At 39.4% G+C, this 27072-nt stretch overlaps 1 protein-coding gene across 1 annotated transcript in view; it reads right to left on the bottom strand.

Annotated features, from left to right (window-relative positions):
* The window catches only part of LOC143668067 (regulator of G-protein signaling 3-like), a 194478-nt gene that overhangs the window by 118553 nt on the left and 48853 nt on the right, over positions 1–27072 (bottom strand). Inside the window, 2 exon segments of the mRNA XM_077142643.1 lie at positions 18506–18624; positions 18626–18660. Of these exon segments, the coding sequence (XP_076998758.1) occupies positions 18506–18624; positions 18626–18660 (154 nt within the window).

The raw sequence follows: 27072 nt of genomic DNA on the forward strand, positions 1-27072 counted from the left end.
AAATGTCCCCAAGTCTGGAAAAATAAACCACCCATTGAAAAGGACATCATCTTAATCCTGGAGTCTTCAGTTGTCCTAGGTACCAGTAATCAAACCCCTCATGGTCCCACAAATCTCTGGTCTTTTTGTTCTCCACCTTCTCCCCAGGCCCAGAGTGTGGGTCATGAGAGTACCCAGGGATGTTCAGGCTAAAGGGATTAAAGTTACCCTCATCAGGGGCTCTGGAGAGGGTATGTCCCCAGTTCCTGGGGGGCTCCAGTGGGATACCAATTCTGTCTACAAAAGGTGGTGGTGACAGGTACCCAGATTGGCTACAGTGGTGCCAGAGAGTTGGAGTCCAGAACCAAAGGGAGAACAGACAGGGCCCCAAATGGCAAGAAAAATACCAGATAAGAGTGAGGTTCAGCGTAAGTATGGAGAAGGCAATGAACCCAAATTCTGCTGGGCATAGGGCTGGGGTATTGAGACTCAGTGGGTATTGTGATTGAGACTCACTGGGTTTTGTGATTAAGACTCACTGGGCATTGTGGAAAAAGTGTATGGAAGCCGGCTAAAGAAATTCAATCTGGCAGACATCAGTCAGCAGAGACCCACAGAAAGATGAAATCTGAATCTCAGGTTGCAATCAGGAAGAGACATATCCAGAAAATGAAGCAAGAAGACGGGGGCTCCACGCCATCACTGGGCTCAGGGGGTTGGCAGGAAAGTGTCCCAGAGGGACCCATGCCACCAGCAGCTGTGCAGAGACTATATCAACGAGGGGCTTGCTGGGAGATATGAAGCAACAGTCACCCTAAAACCCAATTTACCCCTAAAAGCAATTCTCCATTTAAGAATCATCATATGTCAAAAGCTATCAGAAGGATGATATCAGATAAGCAAAGGAGGATGGGTCTACATGGAGCCTAGCCTGTGCCTAAAGTTCCCTTCCCTTGTGAGGACAATCTGTACCCCCAGGCTTGTGCGCAGGAGGGAGAAAGCCCCAGTAGGTGCCAGATACCCCCCACCCCCATTTCCTGTGATCCTCAGCTACCTCATCCCCACAGCAGCCCTCCTTAAGGCTCTGATAGGGTTAGGTAGGTTTATCAACTTCACGTTCTGCCTGCTAAGGGAGAAATGGCAAACTGCAGCGGCATTGGGAAACGAGGACCTGCAGAGCTCTTGGGACGTGATTCTGGAGAATGTCTAGTGTCTGCTGTGCTGAAGAGGAGAATCTACCATTGCTATCTGGAGCTCCATTCAGAGAAGCAGTGTCCTGGCTTGTGATGGTGCCTGCTGGCAGAAGGAGACCTTCAGACCAAAAGTAAGTGGGGGCTACACTGTTGGGATAAAAATCATGGTGGATGAACTGAACTCACCAGCAAATGCTTCACCTGCAGAGTGTTCTTTTATATATCCCTGTATACACATATTTGTATATACAAATACTGTTATGTGTACAAAATTCACATCATTCTGCCTTTCACAATTTTCCTTTAGATTTTATTATAATGATTTTTTAAAATCACATATACAGTCTGACAATTTTCATTCCAAAAATATTAATTTTGCCTCATTTTATAAATTATTTGTCATTTTCAATTCAATTTTCTCCATAGCAAATATTTGTTATTTTATAATGTTGAGATTGTTATATGCTTGCTGATGGCTTTAAACCACACAATGGAATCAATAATTTATTTTCATTATATTTTACATTTGTATTCTTTTTCCACTATCAAATAAAAATTTTCAGAAGAATAAGTTTCATATGAAAAGCACAAGAAAGGCATCTTAGAACTATGAACAAAGTATGGGTTCCGGTGTCAGTAAGACCTGGTTTGAATCTTGCTTCCACCCCTGCTGCTCTTAAATCACTCCCACTTAATTTCCGCATCTGTACCATTGGAATAATAATATTACAGCTCTAACAGAGCTGTAAAAATGAAAACTAATGTATGGGAAGTGACTAGCATATAGAAGGCACTCAATAAAGAGTAGCATTTTTTAAATCCATATATAAAAGATAATGTAGGGCAGTGCAACAACGGCTCAGTGGCAGAATTCTCGCCCACCATGCCGGAGACCCAGGTTCGATTCCCAGTGCCTGCCCATGCAAAAAGAAAAAGAGATAATGTAATAGGGGGAAATCATTTTTATTTTTAGCAGAGAAATAGTACTTTGGGGAAAAAAAGTTTTATATTACCCATTGGGGAAAATAATAATCCAGACCTACAAAGCATCTAGATCAAGCACCACCTATCCTAGATTAAAAAGAATATAGTACTTATCACCCTACAAGCTTGCCATCCAAACAAGAGTCTCAATATGAATTGAGCCCACATGTGAACCTCTCCTTTTGAAATAACTAACTGGAGAAAAATTAGGAAAAAATATGTAGAGGACTTTCATTTCTGGAATGTCAGGTCAGGTAATTTGAACCAAACCTCTCACTGAAGAAAACTAGAACACCTAGGAAAAATATTTAAAAGGATCTTCTTGGAGATGGAACAAAATAGAGAGGAATCTCTAGGCCAGGATGAAGTGGGGTGGGGGGTGGGGTGGAGGTCCATGGCATTAAACCCAGTGTTTGGAGAGCTAATTTTCCCTTGGTGTGTTTTCAGCCCAATGTAACTGAAAAACTGAGAGGCTAAGAAGAATTTCTGCCAGTCTCTCAGGAATAAGGAACATGAATTAGAGGCCATGGCCTGCCAAGGAGTTGGGTCCTTCTGAGCCCCCACCTTTTGGGATGGGGCCCTAAAGGGCTGCTCCCTAGGAATGGATAAATCATAATCAGAGACAATTCCTCAATAGGGCTGTGGCATAACTTCAAATAATCTCAGTTCCTAACACTAAATTAAGATCATCCCAGATTTTACCCTAAATACTGACAGAAGCAAATGAAGATCTTTTTGAAGGAAGAGATCTACATAGACCTCAAATTATTTGTATCAATAACATTTAAAATCAATTTCTAGCCCTAAATAAAAAATAATCTGGCACATGAGGAGACCACAAGATAAACAGAAACCAGGAGAAGTACCTGGTAATAGAAACAGGCAGGCATTGGAACAATTAGGCATAGACTTTAAAATATCCAAGCACATACACTCAAGAAGGTTAAAGATAAGATTGAGAGTTTTGTTAGATAGTTTAAAAATATAATAAAGAACAAGTAGAAATGCTAGAAAAATACCATAAAAATTAAAAATTCAGACGGATGGGTTTAGCAGCAGATTAAACCTAGCTAAAGAGTCAATTAGTGAGCCAGAAGAAAATACCCAGAATGAAGCACAGAGAGACAAAGGATAGAAAATACAGAAGAAAGGGCCAGAAACATAAATAATACAGTGAAAAAAGTAACATGTATAAATTGAGTTTTAGAAGGAGAGGAGAATAAGAATAACTAAAGCAGTATTTAAGGAGACAGTAGCTAAGACCTTTACAAAACTAATGGACATCCAGCCATAGATTCAAAAACCTTACGAATCCCCAAGAAAGATAAATGAAAAGAAAGTTATACCAAAGAATATTACAGGAAAATTGCTGAATCTCTAAGACAAAGAGTCAAATCAGCCAGAGGAAAAATACATGGATTACTTTCAAAGAAGCAAAAATTAGACTAACAACAAACTACTCAAAAGAAACAACTAAATCATAAGGTTTATTTATTTTCTTACAATATTTTAAAGAAGGACATCCTCAAAGTGCTAGGGGCTAGGGGAGGCAGGGGCTGCCAACCTAGAATTTATACCCAATGACAGTGTCTTACAAAAATAAAGATAAAATAAAAGACATTTTCAGGCAAACAAAATTTAAAGTATGCTCTCCAGGTAGAAGAAAATATCCCAGATAGAAGGCCAGGGATTGAGGAAGGAATGAAGAGCAATGACAATGGTAAACGTGTAGATAGATCTAAATGAATTCTGATTAGCGGAAGAATAAAAATGTGTTATTGGGTGTGGTAGATTATTTTCCAAAATGGCTGCCAATCCTTTCTGTCATCCCTATATGTGAATGCAGCTCCTTCCATCAAGAAGGGGAGTCTATTTCCCCTCCCCTTGAGTCTGAGTTGGCTACATAACTAGATTTAACAACAGAATACAGCAAAAGTAATGCTGAGCCAATTCCAGGCCTAAATATTTAAACACCTGGTAGCTTCCACCTATGATCTCTTGGAGTCCTGGGCCACCATGAAAGAAGTATGACTACGCTGCTGAAGAAAGAGGTCTAGCCAGCCCCCAGCCATTCCAGCCGCCCCAGCAAAGCTACCATACATGTGAGTGAAGCCATTTTGGACACTCAAACCACAGCCAAGCAACCAGCTGCACGCAGCCACATCAGTGACACCCGTCAATACCCATGGAGTATAAGAACCATTCAGCTGAGCCCAAATAACCCACAGAAGCATTTTTGTTTCAAGCCACTAAGTTTCTTATGCAGTAATAGATAACCGAAACAATTGCATTTAAAACATAAATACATGACAACAAATGTTCTGTCATCAGTTGTAACAAATGTTCCACACCAATGCGTAATGGTGGTGGTGGTGTGATATATGGGAAGCCTGTATTTTATGCATGATTGTTCTGTAAGCCCACAATCTCTCTAATAAAGAAAAAAAAAGTTACGCCAGGTAAATACTGATCAAAAGAAGGCTGAACAGCTATGTTAATGTCAGGAAAAGCAGAATGGAAAGCAAAAAACATTACTAGAGATAAAAAGACTTCATAATAATAAAAGTCCCAATTCACCAGAAAGATAAAATAATTCTAAATTTGTATTTTCTTAACATAGTTTCAAAATATATAAAGGAGAAATTGACAGAACAACAATGAGAAATACACAAATCTATAATCATAGTAGGTATTTTAACACATCTCTTTCAGAAACTGATAGAACAAGCAGGAAGAAAATCAACAAAGATACAGAAGACTTGAACAATATACTTAGCACACTTTACCTAAACTTGATGTACACAAAGAACATTGCACCCAACTATTACAGGATTTTTTAAAGTATGTATGCAACATCTGCAGAAACTGACTAGATGAGCCATAAAGCAAATTTCAAGAATTTCAAAAGACTGAAAGGATGCAACGTTCTCTGACAAAAATGTAAACTAATAAAAATATTACTGGAAAACCCCTAAAGTTTGGAGATTAAGAACTATACTTCCAAATAACCAGTGGATAGAGGAAGAAATGACAATGAAAATTAGAATATATTTTGATTAAAATGATAAAGGAAAAAACTGCATATCAAATGTGAGGCTCCTGGATATCAGCAAAGTTCCATTTTAACCTGGGTGAAGGTTATACAGGTATTTGATTTGTGATAAATCATTGAACTGCACGTTACTTAGGGAACATTCCATATGTATGCTTTATTTCATAACAAAAAAAGGTTAAAAAGTACACAACAGAATAGGAAAGTGGACAAAGGGTTATCAACGGGCCAGAAATTTTGAGAAATTTCTGGAGGCTCCCAAGCAGATGGACTCCAAAGGCCAGGAAAACCAATAAGCCCTGAGGACTCAAACCAACAAATGATGAGCTCCACAGAAATTGCTGGATGGGTTTCCCCAACCAAGGAAAGGGAATGCCCAGGCTCCGAGCAGCAGGGCTGGTAACAAGGGTGAGCAGGGGCAGCTGGCAGGGACTTGGTGAAGGCCACTTCAGGCCTGACACTGCCAGCACACTGAGCAGCTGGCTGGCATTTGTTTTCAGGCTTCATTCTCACTACAGAATAAGGTTATTTATCTCTGCAGCTTCTAATGAGTGAAGTTGGGACAGAAAAAGGAGTGAAATGGGGCCTTAGCTAACACTGCGCTGCCACACGCAAAAAAAAAGAAAGAAAATGCTCAGCAAATGAAAGACCTTTCTCCATCCCTTCTGCCTTTAGAACTGAGTCTTTCCAACTTCCCACTGGCAAACCAAAGGTCTGAGGCACCCTCTAGAGCCTGCACACAAAGCTGCCAACTGCAGCTTTCACCTTTGGGTTCCCGTGGAGCCCACAGTTCTAAAGAGTGTTGGGTTGGGTTGCCAATGTGCACAGCTACCTGCAGCCCACAGAATATGTCCAGCCTGCCTGTCATATTACCTACCCATGTATTCAGGAGGAAAGGCAACCTGTTCTCTCCCCTGGTCACTTATGACACCCAGGCCCAGATCAGAGACTCCAGGCATATTAATAATCTGGTTCCTTTCATCCCTTGCTGTCCTGGGCATCATTTCCCTTGGGGGAAGTTGTGTTTTATTTTCTATATAAAATAGTACGCCTACTATTCATATGAAAGCTCAAGGGACCCAGAATAGCCAAAACAATTTTGGAAATGAAGAGCAAAATTCCTAATTTCAAATTTTACTACCAAGCAACTGGCTTAAGGATAGATATTTAAATCAACAGAATTAAATTGAGAGTCCAAAAATAAAGCCCACATATCTAGGGTCCATTGGTTTTTGACAAAGGTGCCAGGACCACACAATGGAGAAATAATAGTACTGTCAACAAATGGTGCTGGGACAACTGAATAGCCACATGCAAAAGGATGGATTTGGATTCTTATCTCACACCATCTATAAAAGTTAACTTAAAATGGATCAATACCTAAATATAAGAATAAACTGTATAAACTCTTAGATAATAAACTCTTAAATAATAAAAAGACATACAATCCGATTTAAGATTGGGCAACTGACCAAAAGGAGAAAGAGAGAAATGAGACAAAGTTTCAGTGGCTAAGATATTTCAGAGTCGAGAGGTTATCCTGGAGATTATTCTAATGCATTATATATATTATATATATATATATATATATATATATGTCCCTTTTTAGTTTATGATGCATTAGGGTGGCTGGAGGGAAGTACCTGAAACAATTAAGCTGTGTTCCAATAGCCTTGATTCTTGAAAACAACTGTATAACTATTCATCTTTTACAATGTGACATGTGTGCTAGTTTGAAAGGATGTATGGAGCCTAGAAAAGCCATGTTTTAATCTAAATCCCATTTCATAAAGGCAGAATAATTCCTATTCAATACTGTATGTTTGAAACTGTAATCAGATCATCTCCCTGGAGGTGTGATTTAATCAAGGGTGGTTGTTAAACTGGATTAGGTGACGATATGTCTCCACTCATTTGGGTGGGTCTTGATAAGTTTCTGGAGTCCTATAAAAGAGGAAACATTTTGGAGAATGAAAGAGATTCAGAAAGAGCAGAGCAGAATGACATAGCCACAAGAAGCAGAGTCTACCAGCCAGCAATCTTTGGAGATGAAGAAGGAAAATGCCTCTTGGGGAGCTTCATGAAATAGAAGCCAAGAGAATAAGCTAGCAGATGATGCCATGTTTGCCATGTGCCCTTCCAGATGAGAGAGGAACCCTGACTGTGTTCACCATGTGCCTTTCCAGATGAGAGAGAAGCTCTGACTGTGTTTGCCATGTGCCCTTCCACTTGAGAGAGAAACCCTGCACTTCATCGGCCTTCTTGAACCAAGGTATCTTTCCCTGGATGCCTTAGATTGGACATTTCTATAGACTTGTTTTAATTGGGACATTTTCTCAGACTTAGAACTGTAAACTTATTAAACTTATTAAATTCCTCTTTTTTAAAGCCATTCTGTTTCTGGTAGATTGCATTCTGGGAGCTAGCCAACTAGAACATCATGTGATTGTGAACACCTTGTGTCTGAAGCTCCTTATATCCAGAGTATGAAAAGATGAGTAAAAAAATAAGGACAAATAAATAAATAAATACTAGGGGGAATAAAGGGTAAAATATTGGGGAGATTGAAATACTAGTGGTCAATGACAGGGAAGGGTAAGTGTATAGGATGCATGAGGTATTTTTTCTTTTTCTGGAGTGATGTAACTGTTCTAAAAATAATCATGGTGATGAATATACAACTATGTGATGATAATGTGAGCCATTGATTGTACACCATGTATGGACTGTATGTGTGTGAAGATTTCTCAATAAAAATAATAAAAAAGAAGAAAAAGAATGGGCAAAGGATCAGCATATCTCCAAAGAAGATACAGAAAGCAACAAGCATATAAAAAGATGTTCAACATCATTAGCCATCAGGGAAATGAATATCAAAACCACCATAAAGCAGGATGGTGGCCACAGAAGTTGCATATGCTGAGGAGTGTGTAACAACTCACCTGCCGAATCAACTAGCCCTGAAAATGGATGGTGCTGGAGCATCAGGCCCATACCTGGCAGTCACCAAAGTGCACAAATATACATGTTGTGGGTGTCCCAGAAGGAGAAGAGAAGGGAAAAGCAGGAGAAAAACTAATGGAGGAAATTATCACTGAAAATTTCCCAACTCTTATGAAAGACTTAAAATTATAGATAGAAGAAGTGCAGCGTATCCCAAACAGAATAGATTCAAATAGACGTACTCCAAGACACTCACTAATCAGAATGTCAGCTGTCAAAGGGAAAGAGAGAATCTTGAAAGCAGTAAGAGAAAAGCAATCCATCACATACAAGGGAAGGCCAATAAGACTATGCATAGATTTCTCAGCAGAAACCATAGAGGCAAGAAGACAGTGGGATGATATATTTAAATTACTAAAAGAGAAAAACTGCCAACCAAGAATTCTATATCCACCAAAACTGTCCTTCAAAAATGAGGGAGAAATTAAAACATTTTCAGACAAAAAATCACTGTGAGAATTTGTGACCAAGAGACTGGCTCTGCAAGAAATACTAAAGGGAGCACTAGAGGCAGATAAGAAAGGACAGAAGAGAGAGGTGTGGAGAAGAGTGTAGAAAGGAAGACTATCAGCAAAGGTAAAAAGAAGAAAAATTAGATATGACACATAAAATCCAAAAGGCAAAATGGCAGAAGAAAGTACTGCCTGTACAGTAATAACACTAAATGTTAATGGATTAAACTACCCAATCAAAAGACATAGACTGGCAGAATGAATTAAAAAATAGGACCTGTCTATATGCTGTCTACAGAAAATACATCTTAGACCCAAGGATAAATATAGGTTGAAAGTGAAAGGTTGGGAAAAGATATTTTATGCAAATAACAATCAGAAAAGAGCAGAGTAGCTATACTAATATCCAACAAATTAGACTTCAAATGTAAAACACTTAAAAGAGACAAAGAAGGACACTATGTATTAATAAAAGGAACAATTCAACAAGAAGATATAACAATCATAAATATTTATGCACTGAGCCAGAATGCTCCAAAATACATGAGGCAAACACTGAAAATACTGAAAAGAGAAATAGACACATCTACCATGACAGCTGGAGACTTCAATTCCCCACTCTCATCAAGACAGAACTTCTAGACAGGGATCAATAAAGAAACAGTGAATTTGAATAATACAATAAATGAGCTAGACTTAACAGACATTTATAGAACATTACACCCCATAAAAGCAGGATATACCTTTTTCTCAAGTGCTCAAGGATCATATTCAAGGATAGACCATATGATGAGTCACAAAGCAAGTCTCAACAAATTTAAAAAGATTGAAACAATACGAAACACTTTTTCAGATCATAAAGGAACAATAATAGGCAGAGTGCCATAAAATTCACAAATGTATGGAGGCTCAACAACACACTCTTAAACAACCAGTGGGTCAAGGAAGAACTTAAAGGAAAAATCAGTAAATATCTCGAGGCAAATGAAAATGAAAACATGACATATCAAAATTTATGGAATGTAGCAAAGGCAGTGCTAAGAGGGAAATTTATCGCCCTAAATGCCTATATCAAAAAAGAAGAAAAGCAAAAATCTAGGAATTAACTGTCCACTTGGAAGAACTAGAGAAGAAACAGCAAACTAACTCCAAAGCAAGCAAAAGGAAAGAAATAATGAAGATTAGAGCAGAAACTGAGAACATGAAAACAACTGAGAAAATCAACAAAACCAGATGTTGGTTCTATAAGAAAATCAATAAGATTAATGGACCCTTAGCATGGTTGACAAAAAGAAGAAGAGAGAGTATGCAAATAAATAAAATCAGAAATGGAAGAGGAGACATAACCACTGACCCCACAGAAATAAAGGAAATAATGAAAGGATACTCTGAACAACTTTATGCTAATAAACTCAACAATTAGGATGAAATGGACAACTTTCTAGAAAGGCATGAACAACCAACATTGACTTGAGAAGAAATAGATGACCTCAACAAACCAATCACAAGTAAAGAAATTAAATCAGTCGTTAAGAAGCGCCCCAAAAAGAAAAGTCCAGGACCAGATGGCTTCACATGTGAATTCTACCAAACATTCCAGAAAAAATTAGTAGCAATCCTGCTCAAATTCTTCAAAAAAGCTGAAGAGAAGGGAAAGCTACATAACTCATTCTACGAAGCCAACATCGCCCTCATACCAAAGTCAGACAGAGATATTACAAAAAAAGAAAACTACAGACCAATCTCTCTTATGAATACAGATGCAAAAATCCTCAACAAAATTCTTGCAAATCGAATCCAGCAGCATATAAAAAGAACTATATACCATGATCAAGAACGATTCATCCCAGGTATGCAAGGATGGTTCAACATAAGAAAATCAATTAATGTAATACACCATATCAACAAATCAAAGCAGAAAAACCAGATGATCATCTTGATTAATGCAGAAAAGGCATTTGACAAAATTCAACATCCTTTCCTGTTGAAAACACTTCAAAGGATAGGAATAGAAGGGAACTTCCTCAGCATGATAAAGGGAATAGATAAAAAAAAAACAGTTAACAACATCCTCAATAGGGAAAAACTGAAAACTTTCCCCCTAAGATCAGGAACAAGACAAGGATGTCCACTATCACCAGTTATTCAATATTGTGTTGGAAGTTCTAGCCAGATCAATTAGAGGAGAAAAAGAAATACAAGGCATCAAAATTGGAAAGGAAGAAGTAAAACCCCCACTGTTTGCAGATGATATGATACTATATGTTGAACCCCCCCCCCCCCGAAAAATCCACAGCAGAACTACTTGAGCTAATAAATGAGTACAGCAAAGTGGCAGGTTACAAGATCAACACTCAAAAATCTGCAGTGTTTCTATACACTAGTAATGAACAATCTGAGGGGGAAATAATGAAAAAAAAAACATTACAATTGCAATCAAAAGAATAAAATCTTTAGGAATAAATTTAACTAAAGAGACAAAAGACCTATACAGAGAAAATTATAAGAAATTGTTAAAAGAAATCACAGAAGACCTAAATAAATGGAAGGGCATACCATGTTCATGGACTGGAAGACTAAATATAGTTAAGATGTCAATTCTACCTAAATTGATTTACAGATTCAATGCAACATCAATTAAAATCCCAAAAACTTACTTTTCAGAAATAGAAAAACCAATAACCAAATTTATCTGGAAGGGCAGGGTGCCCCAAATAGCTAAAAGTATTCTAAAAAAGAAAAATGAAGTTGGAGGTCTCACACTACTTGACTTTAAGGCATATTACAAAGCTACAGTGGTCAAAACTGCATGGTACTGGCATAAAGATAGATACACTGACCAATGGAATTGAATAGAGTGTTCAGATATAGACCCTCTCATTTATAGACAACTGATCTTTGATAAGGCAGTCAAGCCAACTCACCTGGGACAGAACAGTCTCTTCAATAAATGGTGCCTAGAGAACTGGATATCCACATGCAAAAGAATGAAAGAGGATCCATATCTCACAACCTATACATAAATTAAGTCAAAATGGATCAAAGATATAAACATTAGATCTAAGACCATAAAACTGTTAGAAGAAAATGTAGGGAAATATCTAATAAATCTTATAGTAGGGGGCGGTTTCCTAGACCTTACACCCAAAGCACAAACATTGAAGAAAGAAAGAAAGAAATGGGAACTCCTCAAAATTAAACACTTTTGTGCATCAAAGAACTTCATCAAGAAAGTAAAAAGATAGCCTACGCAATGGGAGACAATATTTGGAAACAATATACTAGATAAAGGTCTAGTATCCAGAATATATAAAGAGATTGTTCAACTCAACAACAAAAAAGACAGATAACTCAATTACAAAATGCGCAAAAGGCTTGAACAGACACTTCTTAGAAGAGGAAATACAAATGGCCAAAAGGCACATCAAAAGATGCTCAACTTCCCTGGCTATTAGGCAAATGCAAATCAAAACCACAATAAGGTATCATCTCACACCCACCAGAATGGCCATTATCAATAAAACAGAAAACAGCAAATGCTGGAGAGGATGTGAAGAAAGAGGCACACTTATTCACTGTTGGTGGGAATGTCAAATGGTACAACTGCTGTAGAAGGCAGTTTGGCGGTTCCTCAGGAAGCTAAAGTATAGAATTGCCATATGACCCAGCAATATCATTGCTAGGTATCTACTCAGAGGACATGAGGGCAAAGACACAAACAAACATTTGCACACCAATGTTTATAGCAGCATTATTTACAATTGCCAAGAGATGGGAATAGCCCAAATGTCCATCAACACGCAAGTGGCTAATCAAGCTGTAGTATACACATACGACTGAATATTATGGACTGTAAGATGGAATAAAGTTATGAAGTATGTAACAACATGGATGTACCTTAAGGACATTATGCTGAGTGAGATTAGCCAGAAACAAAAGGACAAATACTGTATGGTCTCACTGATATGAACTAACATTAATGAATGAACTTGGATAATTTCAGTTAAGAACAGAAAGAAATATGGTAGATATTGGGTAACTGGAGCTGAAGAGATACAGATTGTGCAATGGGACTAATTGTAAAAATTCAGAAATGGATAGCACAGTACTACCTAACTGTAATACAATAATGTCAAACACCGAATGAAGCAAATGAGAATGATAGAGGGAGGAGGGCTGGGGGCACAAAAGAAATCAGAAGGAAAGATATATGATAATGACTGAGATGGTATGATCTAGGAATGCCTACAGTGTATAATGATAGTGACTAAATGTACAAATTTAAAAATGTTTTGCATGAGGAAGGATAAGGAATGTCAATAATGCAGGGTGTAGAAAATAGATGGTAATTAATATTTTAAGACTTTAACTTATATGTGAGACTAAAGCAAAAAATGTTTATTTGGTACAAAATTTATATTTTGACTAGTGTACTTCATAATATAACTTATGTGAACAGCTTAATTGAACACCATAAGTACATGGAACCTTGAGTAGGGCACAAGATTTTGTAGGTTTGTCCAGAGGCATCAATAAATCCCGAAAGTATTTGAACAGTGAATAAAAAAGTATTAGCGACAAAGTCCCCTTGGGGGAATGGTGAGAAAGGGGGAAAACTCAACTTCCCCAAGTGGAGAATTCCTGATATTCTCACAAGCAGTGTGGACAACCAAAGCAATAGGCTGGGCCCCCAATCTTGGGATTTGTTCATATGAAACTTAACCCCACAAAGGATAGGCTAAGCCTACTTAAAATTAGGCCTAACAGTCACCCTCAAGAGAACCTCTTTTGTTGCTCAGATGTGGCCTCTCTCTCTCTCAGTCAACATGACAAGCAAACTCACTGCCCTCCCCCTCTCTATGTAGGACATGACTCCTAGGGGTGTGGACCTTCCTGGCAACATGGGACAAAAATCCCAGAATGAGCTGGGACTCAGCACTAGGGGATTGAGAAAATCTTCTCGACCGAAAGGGGGAAGAGAGGAATGAGACAAAATAAAGTGTCAATGGCTGAGAGATTCCAAACAGAGTCAAGAGGTTATCCTGGAGGTTATTCTTACGCATTAAATAGATATCACCTTTTTAGTTAAGGCACAACAGAGAGGCTGGAGGGAACTGCCTGAAAATGTAGAGCTGTGTTCCAGTAGCCATGTTTCTTGAAGATGACTGTATAATGATACAGCTTTCGCAATGTGACTGTGTGATTGTGAAAACCTTGTGTCTGATGCTTCTTTTATCTATCTTATGAATGGATGAGTAAAACATATGGGATTAAAAATAAATAAACAATAGGGGGAAAAACGTTAAAATAAATTTAGTAGATTGAAATGCTAGTGATCAATGAAAGGGAGGGGTAAGGGGTATGGTATGTATGAATTTTTTTTCTGTTTTTTTTTATTTCTTTTTCTGAGTTGATGCAAATGTTCTAAGAAATGATCATGATGATGAATATACAACTATGTGATGAGAAAAAAAAAGAATGTTCATATTGCATGTTGATTGGTTTTATTAACAAAATTTTTTTTTAAAAAACACCATGAAATACTACTGGGTACCCTTTAGGATGATGATAAACAAAAAGTCAGATAATAACAAGCACTGGCAAGGTTTTGGAGAAACCAGAACCCTCACCCACTGCTAGTGGGAATGTAAAATGGTGCAGACACTTTGGAAAGCAGTCCAGCAGTTCCTCAAAAAGTTAAACATAGAATTACCATTTGACCTGGCATTTTTACTCCTTCTATACCCAAGATAAATGAAAACATGTGTCCATGCAAAAACTTGTACATAATTGTTCACAGCAGCATTATGCAGCTTTCTGTCTCTTTATAATTGTGCTCAGGAGATTACCAACTGGGCCATACCTGCAGCTGGTTCTACCTGGGCAATGCCCACTGCTGAAAACCAAGGGCCACTGGCGATGCTGGGGAAAAGCAACTTGGATACCAAACCTGTCTCTGGATCCATAACTTCAAACCTGGCTGATCAAATATTTCCAGGGAATTCTAAAATTACAGATTTTCAGGCTCCACCCCAGACTGTTATTAAACCAGAATTTCTGGTTGCAGATTCTAGGAATCTGTGTCTTTTTATAGGCTCCCCAGGTGCTTATGAAAATTGGCCAGGTTCCTATCAGATTCACTGATATGGATCTTCCTTCAAGAGCAGATGAACAATGATCACACAGTGTAGAACAAAATCAGCTGCCTGAAAGAGGAGCACCAGAGCAAAAAAGTGCCCCAAAAAACAAAGTGAGTGCAAGATGGGAACAAACTTGTCAAACATCCTAGTTAGTGTACTGGGTGAAAGATAAGAGAAGATTGCTGAAGTAAAAGCAAGAGGCTCACCAGTTGATCCAGACTCCTGCCTGCCACCTGCACTCTCAGGCCTTAGACACCTGTCCAAGCAGCAACCTTCACTGATACCCACCAGACCCACCCTGAGGTCACAACTGGGCAGGATAGCCCCTCCCTGCTGAGCCTGGACCCTCCCTAATTTCTCAGGTCAAGCAGGGAGATGCATATGATAGTAGAATACAGACAGATGCAAGGAAATACATCACACCAGTAAGGAAAAGAAATAGGTTGCAAAACTGGAAAGGCAATATTATCTCAATTTTGTTAAAATTAGCTCATGTGCACACACACACACACACACACACACACAGATAGGTCTGAAAGGATATAAACCAAAACTTTCAATACAGTCTTCTCTGGGGGGTCAGATGACAAGTGATGCACACTTTTTTCTTTTCACTAGGATTTCAACAATGAGCACATCTTACCATGATAATAAGGAAGGAAAAGACAATGAAACATACTTTTACTTTTTAATCAGGACAAGTTAAATTAACAGGGCTTCATAGCTCTTGGATATTCTTCTAACCCCATCAACAAACCCAGATCATCTTTACCCAGTAGGGCCCCACATCCCATTGAGGTTAACACAAATTGCCTCCTAGGGCCATGGAGGATGTGGGTTGCATGGCACAAGCTAAGCACTCAAGGAATGGTGGCTGGTTCATTAATCTCATAATTCCAGCTGGAGCAAGGAAGTATAGGATGCCCAGCTACAGACCATTTCCGTGGGCCAAGCCACTGCTTTTCCATCATGCCCTCTCCCCCTAGGTTTTAAAGAGCCAAGCTGGACAGTATGGGAGCCAGGAACCCCAGTGAGGACGGAACCTCTTAGGTGCTCTGCCTGTGAAATGCAGGCAAAATCCATTTACACAGCAGTCACGGCTCCAACCTTCATAAAGGTTCAGTTCAGAAAAAGAAAATGTGCTAAACAGATTGTCAGAGGCTTGAACTCAGGCACCAACTCTGCCAATGACTGACTGCAAGGTCTTCCTCTCTCTGGGATCTCAAGCCTTCACCTAAGAAAAATAACCCACTCCCTGCAGGAGTTGGAGGGTCAGTGAGCGAATGAAGAGCCATGAAGAGCTGTATTCTAAGAACAGGTGGTTATCTTTACCATAGCTACTGGGAAGGCTGGATTTGTCCAAGCCTTTTGTTATTTCTGGGGAAGCCACTCCTGCCATCAAGGGCATAGTAGAGGCTGCCCACTTCTTCCAGTCTCAGGCTCCAGGACAGGCCCTGGCTTCCTGAGAGCCCAGCCTCTCCCAGGCAGAGAATTCCCCCATCTCCACCAACGGTCAGGATGGCTGGAGCAGTCAGACGGCAGCATCCAAGGAGAGCCTCCAAGGAGCCAAGGCCACCTGGGCTGAATCAGGACCAGTCCCATCCCCAAGTCAAAAGAAAGTAGACAAGCTCTTCAGATATGGTCCAAGACCTTGATTTAACCCTGAGCTGCTTGCTAATGGGAAACTCAGTGGTGACAACCCAGGCCTCTGAGAGATTAACTGGGCGCAGTCATTACAGCCAAGTGAGGCAGAACCAACTGCACTTGGTACCAGTGGCTTGGCGGCAGGTGGTGCCCAGAGGCTTGCTGGGCCTGGGCCCCAAGCCCATCTGGGCACCACAGGAGGAAGAGGACCAGAGAAGTTGCCCCAAAACAGAAAGAGTGCCTGGCCCCAGCCTTGCCTTTCACCTAGCACCATGAGGGGTGACCCCTTCTGGGCATTCAGTGTTAGGTGGCACAGCCCCTGGCAACCAGCCCTAGAGGGCACTTACCGAAGGTGGTGAGGTAGAAGGACAAGTCCCGGTGGGCACGCTGCCTCCCGAGGGCGACGCGGTGCAGGGAGCGCGCCTCCATGGCTGTCCCTGCTCAGAGCGCCGACAGGAGCACCGGCAGGAGAGTGTGAAACCCGAGGCGTCTGTGTTGCTCCCCAGTAACCGAGGGAGCAGTTTCGCCCGCCCAGCCGCGCTGTGTCGCTTTGAACCCGGCCCCGGGCGCGCCAGGCCCTGATTGGCCCGCGCTGGTTTGAATGGGGCGATTGCCACCTGACCCAGCGGCCGCGGGGCTGAAGGGGAGGAGGCGCCCGCGCCCGGACCAGAAAGGGCAGCCACCGTGTCGTCGTCTTCCCAGGGGCCAGCAGGACAGGGCAGCTATGCGGGGCTCCTGGCTCAGGACCCTGCTTCAGGATGTTAGCTCCAACTTCACCGAGAGGCCCCTGGCATGACCCTCAGGTGGGCTTGGCCTGCTCGCCCAGCTCTTCCAGGCCGGCAATTAGCTGGGGTTGTAACATGCTTTGAAGCTCAGATCTGTAATCAAGGGCCCAAGCAAGGGCAAAGGAGCACCCTCACCCAGAGCAGTGGGGTTTGGAAAATTGTCCTCTGCACTCAGAGGAGCCACTCACACTAGACTGGAGGCCCTCCCCAAATCCTGCTCCATTGCCTTCTTGAGCCTGCTGTTGGATGAAAGCAACCTGGCACAGGTCCAGACAGGGGCAGCTTGCTGTAGCTAGCCCCATAGCCTTACACTGCAGCCTCGTGCTATGGGACAAAAGAACAGGCCTCCAGAACCTGAGGGGACAGAGATGCACAGGACACGGAGCCAGGGAGGCATTTTCAATCTTCAGTGCCTGGTGTGGGGAAGGCAGAGCTGGAAGGAAGGTCAGCCCCTGGGCTGCTTTATTGCTGCTTTGTGGGCAAACATTCACAGGACACCTCCAGGGAGCAGTTTCACACCAAGACATCTGCTCTGCGGATCTGACTGTTGTGCTGCTGTGGGAGGGAACAGTGCTAATCTTGTGCCAATCTAAAAATGTGAAGTGTTGGTATCTGTCCCTGTTCTCCCTAGCTTCACTGCCAAGTGGACATTTGTGGATCAGTGAGATCCACTCAAGACAAGGTTAGGGGACACAGAAGAGAAGTGGAGAAAAAGTTAAATCTCTTGAGTAGCAGGTGCCAGGTTGTGGGCTGTGCAGTTTACACATATCATCTCATTTAATTCCCCAGCAACCCTAGGAAGGATGAGCCCAATGTACAAGGGATAAATCAAACCCTCAGGCAAAGAGAACGGGTGACTTGTCCAAGGTTTGCCGAGCTAGAAAGAGGAAGCGCTGAAATTTGAACCTGCTCCAGACATCATCCTCCTTCTGATTTTCCTTGACCTCCCCATACTTACCGTGTGGCCAACAGAAGATGCAAATGCAGATCTGCCACCCCTAGGCAGGTAAGGAAACTGAATGCCACAGGGACAGCTGGCCACCAGCAGGGACCGAAGTCTGGAAAAGGAGCCACACAATATACACAAACACACACCATATACCAATGCCACTAGAAATCAGCGAACTAGTCATCAAGTACAAATTAGATAAAGGCCTGAAGCTAGTTTGTATCCTGGTACTTCATGAAGGCTGCCTTGCTCTCCCCACTACCTCCCCACCATGAGAGCCTGGACAGGCTCTCCTGGCCCCAACCCAGTGGCAGATGGACTTACCTGCATCCTGGACTTGAGTGCTCCTGATCCTCCACCTGACTGGGGAAGTCTGAGTGCAGGCATCTTTTTTGGGCAGGGAGGTATACTGGCTTGGCCACTCCATCCAGCTAGGACTCAGAAGCTGAGAGGACACTGAGGATTGAGGTGGTGCAGACCTGCAGGAGCAAGTTCAGGGCATGAGTTGGGAGTAGATTGAAGATGCCTCTGCCAGAGGTGTTTTCTCCCAGGAGGAAATGGAAAGTATGGTGCTCTGGAATCAGGGCAAAAGGAGCCCCCAGGGGGAGGAGACGAGGTATCCACAGGGAGAGTCATCCCTTCATAGCTCTGCCAGGAACCACTGTTGAGCCTTGCACTGGAGAAGGCCACCTTGTACTCAGGAGGCTGCCAGTGTCCTGCAGGTGTCCTATGCAAGAGGGTAAGAGGGTGGGACCTGGCAAGGCAGCTGGGCAACACTGCACTGTTTGACCATGGCCTGGGGGAGAAAAGACCAAGCCCCATACTGGACATTTCACCCTCTGCTCAGGACAAAGGTCCTACTGCCTTGCAGCTGTCCTCCTGACTCCTGCTGCCCCACGCAGCAGCTAACCTGTTCAGTTGGGAGACTCCAAGGCCAGCCTGAGTTTGAGCTGACCTCTGGTGATACCGCCTCCACTAGCAGCAGCAAGGGTCCTAACCTTAATGGAGCACCTGGAGGCATCCTTCTCTTAAAGGAACACGTTTCCCTTTCCTCAGAGGAATAGGGGCAAAGACGAGTGGGAGGCTGGGCAATGGCACTGCAGAAGAGATTGGCTCTATTAACCTACACACACTGCTGTCCATAGGAGATATCCAGGAGGGGATAAGTTATAGTCCTGCTTTCCCCAAGAAAGCAGGAGTTTGAGGACTGAAGCCAGCTTTGTGCTTGCCCTGAGAAGACTAACACCCTCTGGCCTCGGGAGTCATACACCTTACACATGCCCCGCCCCCCCTGCACACATACATAAACATACCAATATACACAACACCAAACACACACCATATACACATGCCACATACATACACAAACACACCTGCCATAACTCAGCCCATATACATACACAAACACACTGTATACATACACATACCATACATATAAATACATCACATCCACACCTCACACATATATACAAACATGCCAGAAACACTATATACACATGCACAAAACATATGCACACACACAGACACACAACATGCACTTAAATACACCACTTATACACACTACATTTACATATACACACAGTCGCTTTTTAAACACTGACTATCTAGGAGAATAAGGACTACTTGCGGTTGGAAGGGACTAAGGGGATTTATTTGGGTGCATTTTCACATTAGCTATCAAAGAATCTTCATCTGGTCCAGTATCTAAGAATATTTTGAAAAATAATAATAAAGAAGACTTGGACTAACAGATGTTAAACAGTGTTATAATAGTGTAGTACCAATAAAATAAAATAGTGTAGTACCAACAAATAGTGTGGTACCAAAAAAATAAATAAAATAGTGTAGTACCCCCCCAAAATAGTGTAGTACCAAAAAATAAAATACTACTATTTTTTGTGGTACCAAAAAAATAAAATAAAAAGACAAACAGAGCAATGGAACAGAATAAAAGTTCAAGACAAAAAATTATTTTATTTAGAAAACAAAAAAAGATTTAGAAAATAAATGAACTAAAGATTCATTTCAAAAATTTAGAAAAGAAACAAGATAATTCAGAAAATATTTTAAATGAAATAATAAAAATAAGGTTTAAATTTCTTTAAAAAATAATATTGACTTTAATAATAAAACCAAAGTCTGGTTCTTTGAAAAGACCAGTAAAATAGAACTCTGGCAAAATTTACAAAAACAAATAAATTTAGGAAAGAAAAAGGATAGCCAAATTTTAAACGTGATTTATTAAATTATAAGAGAAAACTGTTGCAACTTTATTATATAAATTTGGAAGGCTAAAGAAAGTGGGTGACTTTCTAGAAAGTATTAATTACTAAAATTGATACCAGAGGTTGAAATTTCTAATAGATCATTAACCATACATAAACTAGAAAAAGAACCCTAAACTTTGACAAAACATATAAAACCAAAATTTTTTAGAGGTTAATTCTATAAAACCTTCAGGAAAGAGATGGGACCTATGTAATTTAAATTATTCCAGAACCTAGAAAAAGTGGGAAGATTTGTCAGTGCTAGAAACAAAGTTAGGCAAAGACAAAAGCCAAGTTAGCAACAAAAGCCTGTAGACCAAAGATTAAAGTATAAAAATAAAAGTAGAAATCAACTAACTACAAAACAAACATACAATAGAGAAGACATATTACAAATGTGGCAAACCTGGGCCCATACTCTCCCAGTTTTTATTCCTTTTTTTCTTAAGAAAAACCAGAAATCACAATTTTATGTAATATCTCCCATTTTGCATATCTGTGCCTAATAACTATTTTGAAATCTTGCATAAACCAATCTGACTTGTGAATATTGATGGAAAAAATCCTAAATAAAGTATTAACAAGTCAAATTCAGCAGTGCATTCATGGTTAAGTGGTGTTTACTCCAAGAATACAAAGATGGCTCAGAATTAATAAATATATTAGTGCAGGATTTAGCAAACTATGTTCTATGGGCCAAATCTGGCCCACCACCTGTTTTTGTAGAGTATGTGAGCTAAGAATGTTTTTTAACATTTTCAGCTGGCTCAAAAAACAAAATAAGAATGTTTTATGACACATGAAAATTATAAGAAATCCAATTACAGATATACAAATATCCAAAAACAGAAATACAGATACAATGTAACTATGCAACATAGTGCATATCTTATACACCAACCATAATTATTTAGAAAAAGTAGTAAAAAGAAGATCCCATTTACAATACCAAAAGAAACTATGATACTTGGGTATAAACTTAATAAGAAATGTGGAATACCTATGTGAGGAAAACCACCAATAAAGTTTTATTGGAACTGCCCTTTCCTACATGAAAAAGTTAGAAAGGGCGTAGCCTAAATACCCCTAAAGAGTGGGAGATCAAAGATCAAAGGTAATGATGGTGTTATACAGAGAGGGTCGGGTTTTACAAATGAGTATGACTGCTGAATCATTATATTAATATTTCTTTTCATCTCCAATATCTTACAGCAGCTAGAAGTAAAAATAAAAAATTGTGGAACTGTAGCCCATACCAAACTCTGAAATCTGTTCTATAACTAATTGTTGTGATGTGCTTTGAAATTTATTGCTTTTTTGTATATGTTATTTTTCACAAAAAAGAAAAAAAGGTCAATTGTGATGATAACTGCACAGCTATATGATGATATTGTGAACCACTGATCGTACAGTTTGGATGATTATATGGTATCTGAATATATAATATATATCAATTAAAAAAGAAAGGAAAATGCCCCTGGAGCTCTGTTCTGAAACTGTAAGCCAAAGGACCAGCAGACATCAGCCATGTGCCTTTCCAGCTGACAGATATGCTTTGGCCCCATCAGCCTTTTCTGAGTCAAGGTATCTTTCTCTGGATGCCTTAGATTGGATATTCTTAGAGCCTTAGAACTGTAAATTTGCAACTTAATAAATACCCTTTTTAAAAGCCTTTCCGTTTCTGGTATATTGCATTCTGGTAGTTTTAACAAACCAAAACGGTTATGTGATCATCATGATAGATTGAAAAAAAAAAACTTGATTAAATGAAACTCCATTCTTATAAAGTACAAGCAAAAGGAAAATCTTTAAATATAAGGAAATTGCCTTTATAAATGTTACCTACCAGAAACAAATAGAAAATATTATAGGTAATACTGGAAACACTAGAAGATTTCTAATTAACTCAGGAACTAGACAAAAAAATGCCTGTTATAATAATCACTAATCAGCATTGTTCTCATAGTTCTAATCATTCAGTAAGACAAGAAAAATAAATATAAAACATAAGTAATAAAATAAAAGAGTAAAAAAACCCTCATTATTTGCAGATAACACGGTTGTCTAGAAGGAAAATCCAAGAAAAACAATCAAAAATGTATTAAAACTAATGAGAGAATACAGGTACAAAATAACTATGCAACTTAGCACATATTTTATACACCAACAATAATCATTTAGAAAAAGCAATAAAAAGAAGATTCCATACACAATAGCAAAAGAAACTATGACACCTAGAATAAACTTAATAAAAAATATATAATACCCATGTGAAGAAAATACAAAACTTTTCTGAAGGATGTGAAAGTAGATCTGAATAAATGGATACACCAAGTTCTTGAGTGTAAATACTCATCACAACAAAGAGGTAGGGTTTTTTTTTTTAATTTACCTGTCAATTCAATGCAATTCCAATCAAAATCCCCAAGAATTTTATTCTAAATGTCACTTATAAAAGTAATGGTCAAGTCATTTCAGGAAAAGAAAAAAAAGGTAGCATTAATCTACCAGGTATAGATCAACAGTAATTTAAATGATATGGTACTGGCACAGAAATAGACAGTAGATTCTTTTAACGAAATAAAAGACTGAAAAATGGTCCTGTGAATATGGGCATGAAATTAATAGAGGTAAAGATGGCATTTTAAATCAGTAGAGAAACCATAGAATAAATGATATCATAAACAGTCTTCATGTATTTGGGGAAAAAATTAAGGTACAGCCTCCAGATCAACACCATTCTCAAAATGAATTCCACATGAATTAAAGTCCTGGGCTTTTGTAAGCAAAATAAGTGCTAGAGGAAAATATCAAAATATTTCCATAACTTAGACTAAGAAAAGCCTTTCTAAACATAGCATGAATCTCAGAAACCATTAATGAAAAGACTAAAAATTAAGCTATATAAAAATTTAAAAGCTGAATGGTAAAAGATTCAATAAACAAATACAGAAGAAAAATGATAAACTAGAAATTTTGTAATATATGTTCCACTTTTTACTTTATGCACTTCCATATTGTTTGAATATATCTGAGTATGGGCTATTTTTTGCAATTAAAAATAAGCATATAAATAAATAAATTCTGCATGGAATTAAATACTAAACTTTAAACTAGAAAAATACTAGTGATAACTTATCTGTTCCCAGGAGGGAAAAGGCATGAAAACAAAAACAAAAGAAAATTCTTTCTTAAAGGAAAAGCTATGACAACACTAAAATGAAAACCTTCTCTCTGGCCAAAAAAAATAGAAAAATGTTAAAGTTTAAAAGATTTGTGAATATAATACGAATATGAATATACAAAGAAGTTTTACAAATCAGGAGATAAATTTACCAAAGAAAAAACAGGCAAAGGACAAAAATAATAATGGCACAAAGGAGGAAATGTGATTGACTAATGCATAAAACACTAGTAATTAAAGACATGAAAAAGAAAAATCATCTGGTCTGGCCATTTGCCTTCAGAGAGTTTAAATATTTGTTTTTGTAAATTAGGCAACTAGGTTCTGAATCGAGTTGCTAAGCTAGTAAATAAACAGTGGGGAAACAAGAATCCAGCTCCCGGCAAAAAAATCACTATAGAATGCCATCTTTGTACCTATCCTCCTGCTCAGAATGTCTTCCTAGTGAATAAGAAGACTGAGACCTCTGTGGTTGCTAAAATATTTCAATTTAATTCAGCAGGTGCTTGCTAAGTACCTCTTCTCTGTAGAACCTTACCCTGGGCACTGGGGATGTAGAAGTGAATAAAACAGAGCTCACAGTCTAGTAGGAGACTGGATGAGTGTTACAATAAAGGAAACACGATGACCTGTGAAGGCTCAAAATAACATCTCACTCAGTCTAGGAATCTGGGCAGACCAAGATGATAAAGGAGGTCTGAGAATACTTCCCAAAGAAAGTGACCGGAAGGAAGATTAAGCCATGCAAAAGAGGTGAAGGAAGGGATTCCAGGCAGAAAGTTTTTTTTTTTTTTGCATGTTTTGATATGCAAAAGCCGAAAAGTGAGAGAGAAAGCACTGCACATTTGAGGAACTAAAAGGGAATGTAGAGTGTGAGGGAAGGAATAATATGCAAGAAAGTAAATGGGCAAAATCATGCAGAGCCTCATATATTATTATAAAGAGCTTAGGCTTTATCCTAAGAGGATAGGGCAACCATCAAAAGATTTTAAGTCAGATCCCAACAGGCTTTGATTAGTGTTTTGGAAAGATCTCCCTGGTTAGAGTGTGAAGGTGGATTTGCAGGGTGAGGAGGGCTGGAGGGTTGGGAGCAGGAGATGGTGTTAGGGTATGCCTTTTCCAGTAGACCAGGTAAAATATAATGGTGGCCCAACTAGTACAGTGGCAGTCAGGATGGAGAGAGGCAGACTCAGCAGAACTTGGTGATTGATTGGAAGGTGGATTGATTCTCAAGATTCCTAGCTTGAGAAATTAAGGCATTTAGAAGTTTGAAGATGGAGAACACAGGAGGAAGAGCTGAACTGAGGTGAGAGTTGATGAATTCAACTAAGATTCTGTGAAGGTGGAGTCACGTATGCGCCATCCAAGTGAAGATATTAAATGGACAGTTGAAATATACTGGAAAGAGGCTTAGAAAAAATAGGCTAGAAACATAGATTTTGGAATTCCCAATGAAACCACAGGTGTGCACAGGAGAACCCAAGGAGAATGCTGAATATGAGAAGGAGGCTCAGGACAGAACCAAGAAGAGTGCCAACCAAAAAGACAGCCAGAGGAAGAAAAATCCGAGAGGGAGACATAAACCCAGGGAATACATTAAAGCTCTAACAGTGAATACTGTCAAATACTATTGAGTGGTCAAGTGGATTATTAACTGAGAAGTGGCCATTGGGTTTAGGAACAAGGCAGTCATTGTTGACTTTGCATTCCAGAATAAAATGCTGGGAGGCAACAGCTCCACATTAATGAAAATGTGCCCGATTCACTCTAAAAGGAAAAATACCCTGGGCTCAATGCCAGAGAATATCCTTGGGTCAGGTTTTTTTCTAGTACTAAATTTAACTGACTGAATACTTTGTGAAGTGGTATTTTAGTTGCCTTTGAAATGAAGGCTTTGCCTTTTATAAGTACGTCTGCAATTTATCTTCAAGGTGGAACATAGTATCTTTATGTCAGTCAATCTCCATAGGAATAGATGCTGGTGACTGTAAATACCATGGAGAAATTTTAAGATGCCGCATATGTAGAAGCCTTTGGTGACCTAAATATTCAGAGTCTAAATGGGAACCAATGAAATTATTCAAAATTTCAAGTGTGAGCTTAGATATGTTGTTCCAAAGTGGAAAAGAAACCAAAACTATCACCATCAAAGAAATGTGAAATAAGTTGGATCCAAAGATAAAAGTCAAACAGCAGGTAGGAATCATAAAAGAAAAGTGCATCTCATCTGTCCTAGATTGGCTCAATGATCTAGCAGTTATGTTGGAAGCCTTTACAGCCTCTCCAAGAAGCATCCCTTTTCCTGGTCTGATAAAGTACAGTGTGGTTTGGCATAGTCTTGCATTCAGGAGAACCTTGAAAAGTTTTTCAAACTTAAAGAACAATATAGACTTATGCTTCCAGGCAAAATGTCATATCAGGGACTAGATTTTCCCTCTTACTTGAAACAACTAAAAGACCAGACAAATATATGAAACAATAGCTTTCACCATATTGGACATCAAGCAATGAAGTAGTGATCAGTGACAAATGAAAAACATACAAGGTTTTTTACCCAAGCTTATTGCCTAGACAGACTTTTAAAAAGAGAGAGGGAGACTGCAAAGACCAACTCCATACCTCTGGGTTCAAGAGTTCAAGGAGGCCAGGGCACCTACAGTACTGCAATCTGTGCTCTTACACACGCTTACAAAACATGACATTAAAAAAAAAATTGTACGGGTCACTGCGGCTCAGTGGCAGAGTTCTTGCCTGCCACACCAGAGACCCAGGTTTGATTCCTGGTGCCTGCCCATGCAAAAAAAAAAAATTGTAATAATTAAAAAATATATCACATACACAAATAAAAGTTTCAAAAGAATTTTTTTAAAAATTGCAGCTTTCTCAACCTCAAGCCAGCTTGGCATAATAATTGTCACTAATGGAATTAATCACTCTCACTTAGTATTTCTTCGTATCTGCACCATTGTGTTCCTTAAAGCCATATTTTTCATATGTTCTAGCTCCATTGTTCACAGTTTAAATGATGATCAGCTCACAAGACAGAGTACCAGAGGGGAGAAATTTCTACAAAGAGAGCCCCAGAGATCTGCAGAGGGTGCCCCTAAAATCTTCAGCTAAATACTAATGCGGTCATGTGAGGGAGGAAATCATACCAGGACTAGGGGAAAACCACCCAAAAAGATTACAGGGAACAAACCTGGAGGCTCAAATTGAGCCAGGAATCGTTCCTATTCACACCAGAGTGGAAAGATCTCTCAATTCATGGAGCATTGGGTAGAGTACTCAGGACTTTACCTCAGCAGTGGAAAATGATCAGCCCTAAACTAAACATTGTTCTGGTCCTGTTTTACAAAGCTTAAGCGCCCCAACAGAAAGGATCAAACTATACACAAGTAACTTAACTACATCCCAGAACAAAACTCAAGAATATTTATAGG

The sequence above is a fragment of the Tamandua tetradactyla genome, chromosome 2, assembly GCF_023851605.1.
Source record: "Tamandua tetradactyla isolate mTamTet1 chromosome 2, mTamTet1.pri, whole genome shotgun sequence".
NCBI lineage: Eukaryota > Metazoa > Chordata > Mammalia > Pilosa > Myrmecophagidae > Tamandua > Tamandua tetradactyla.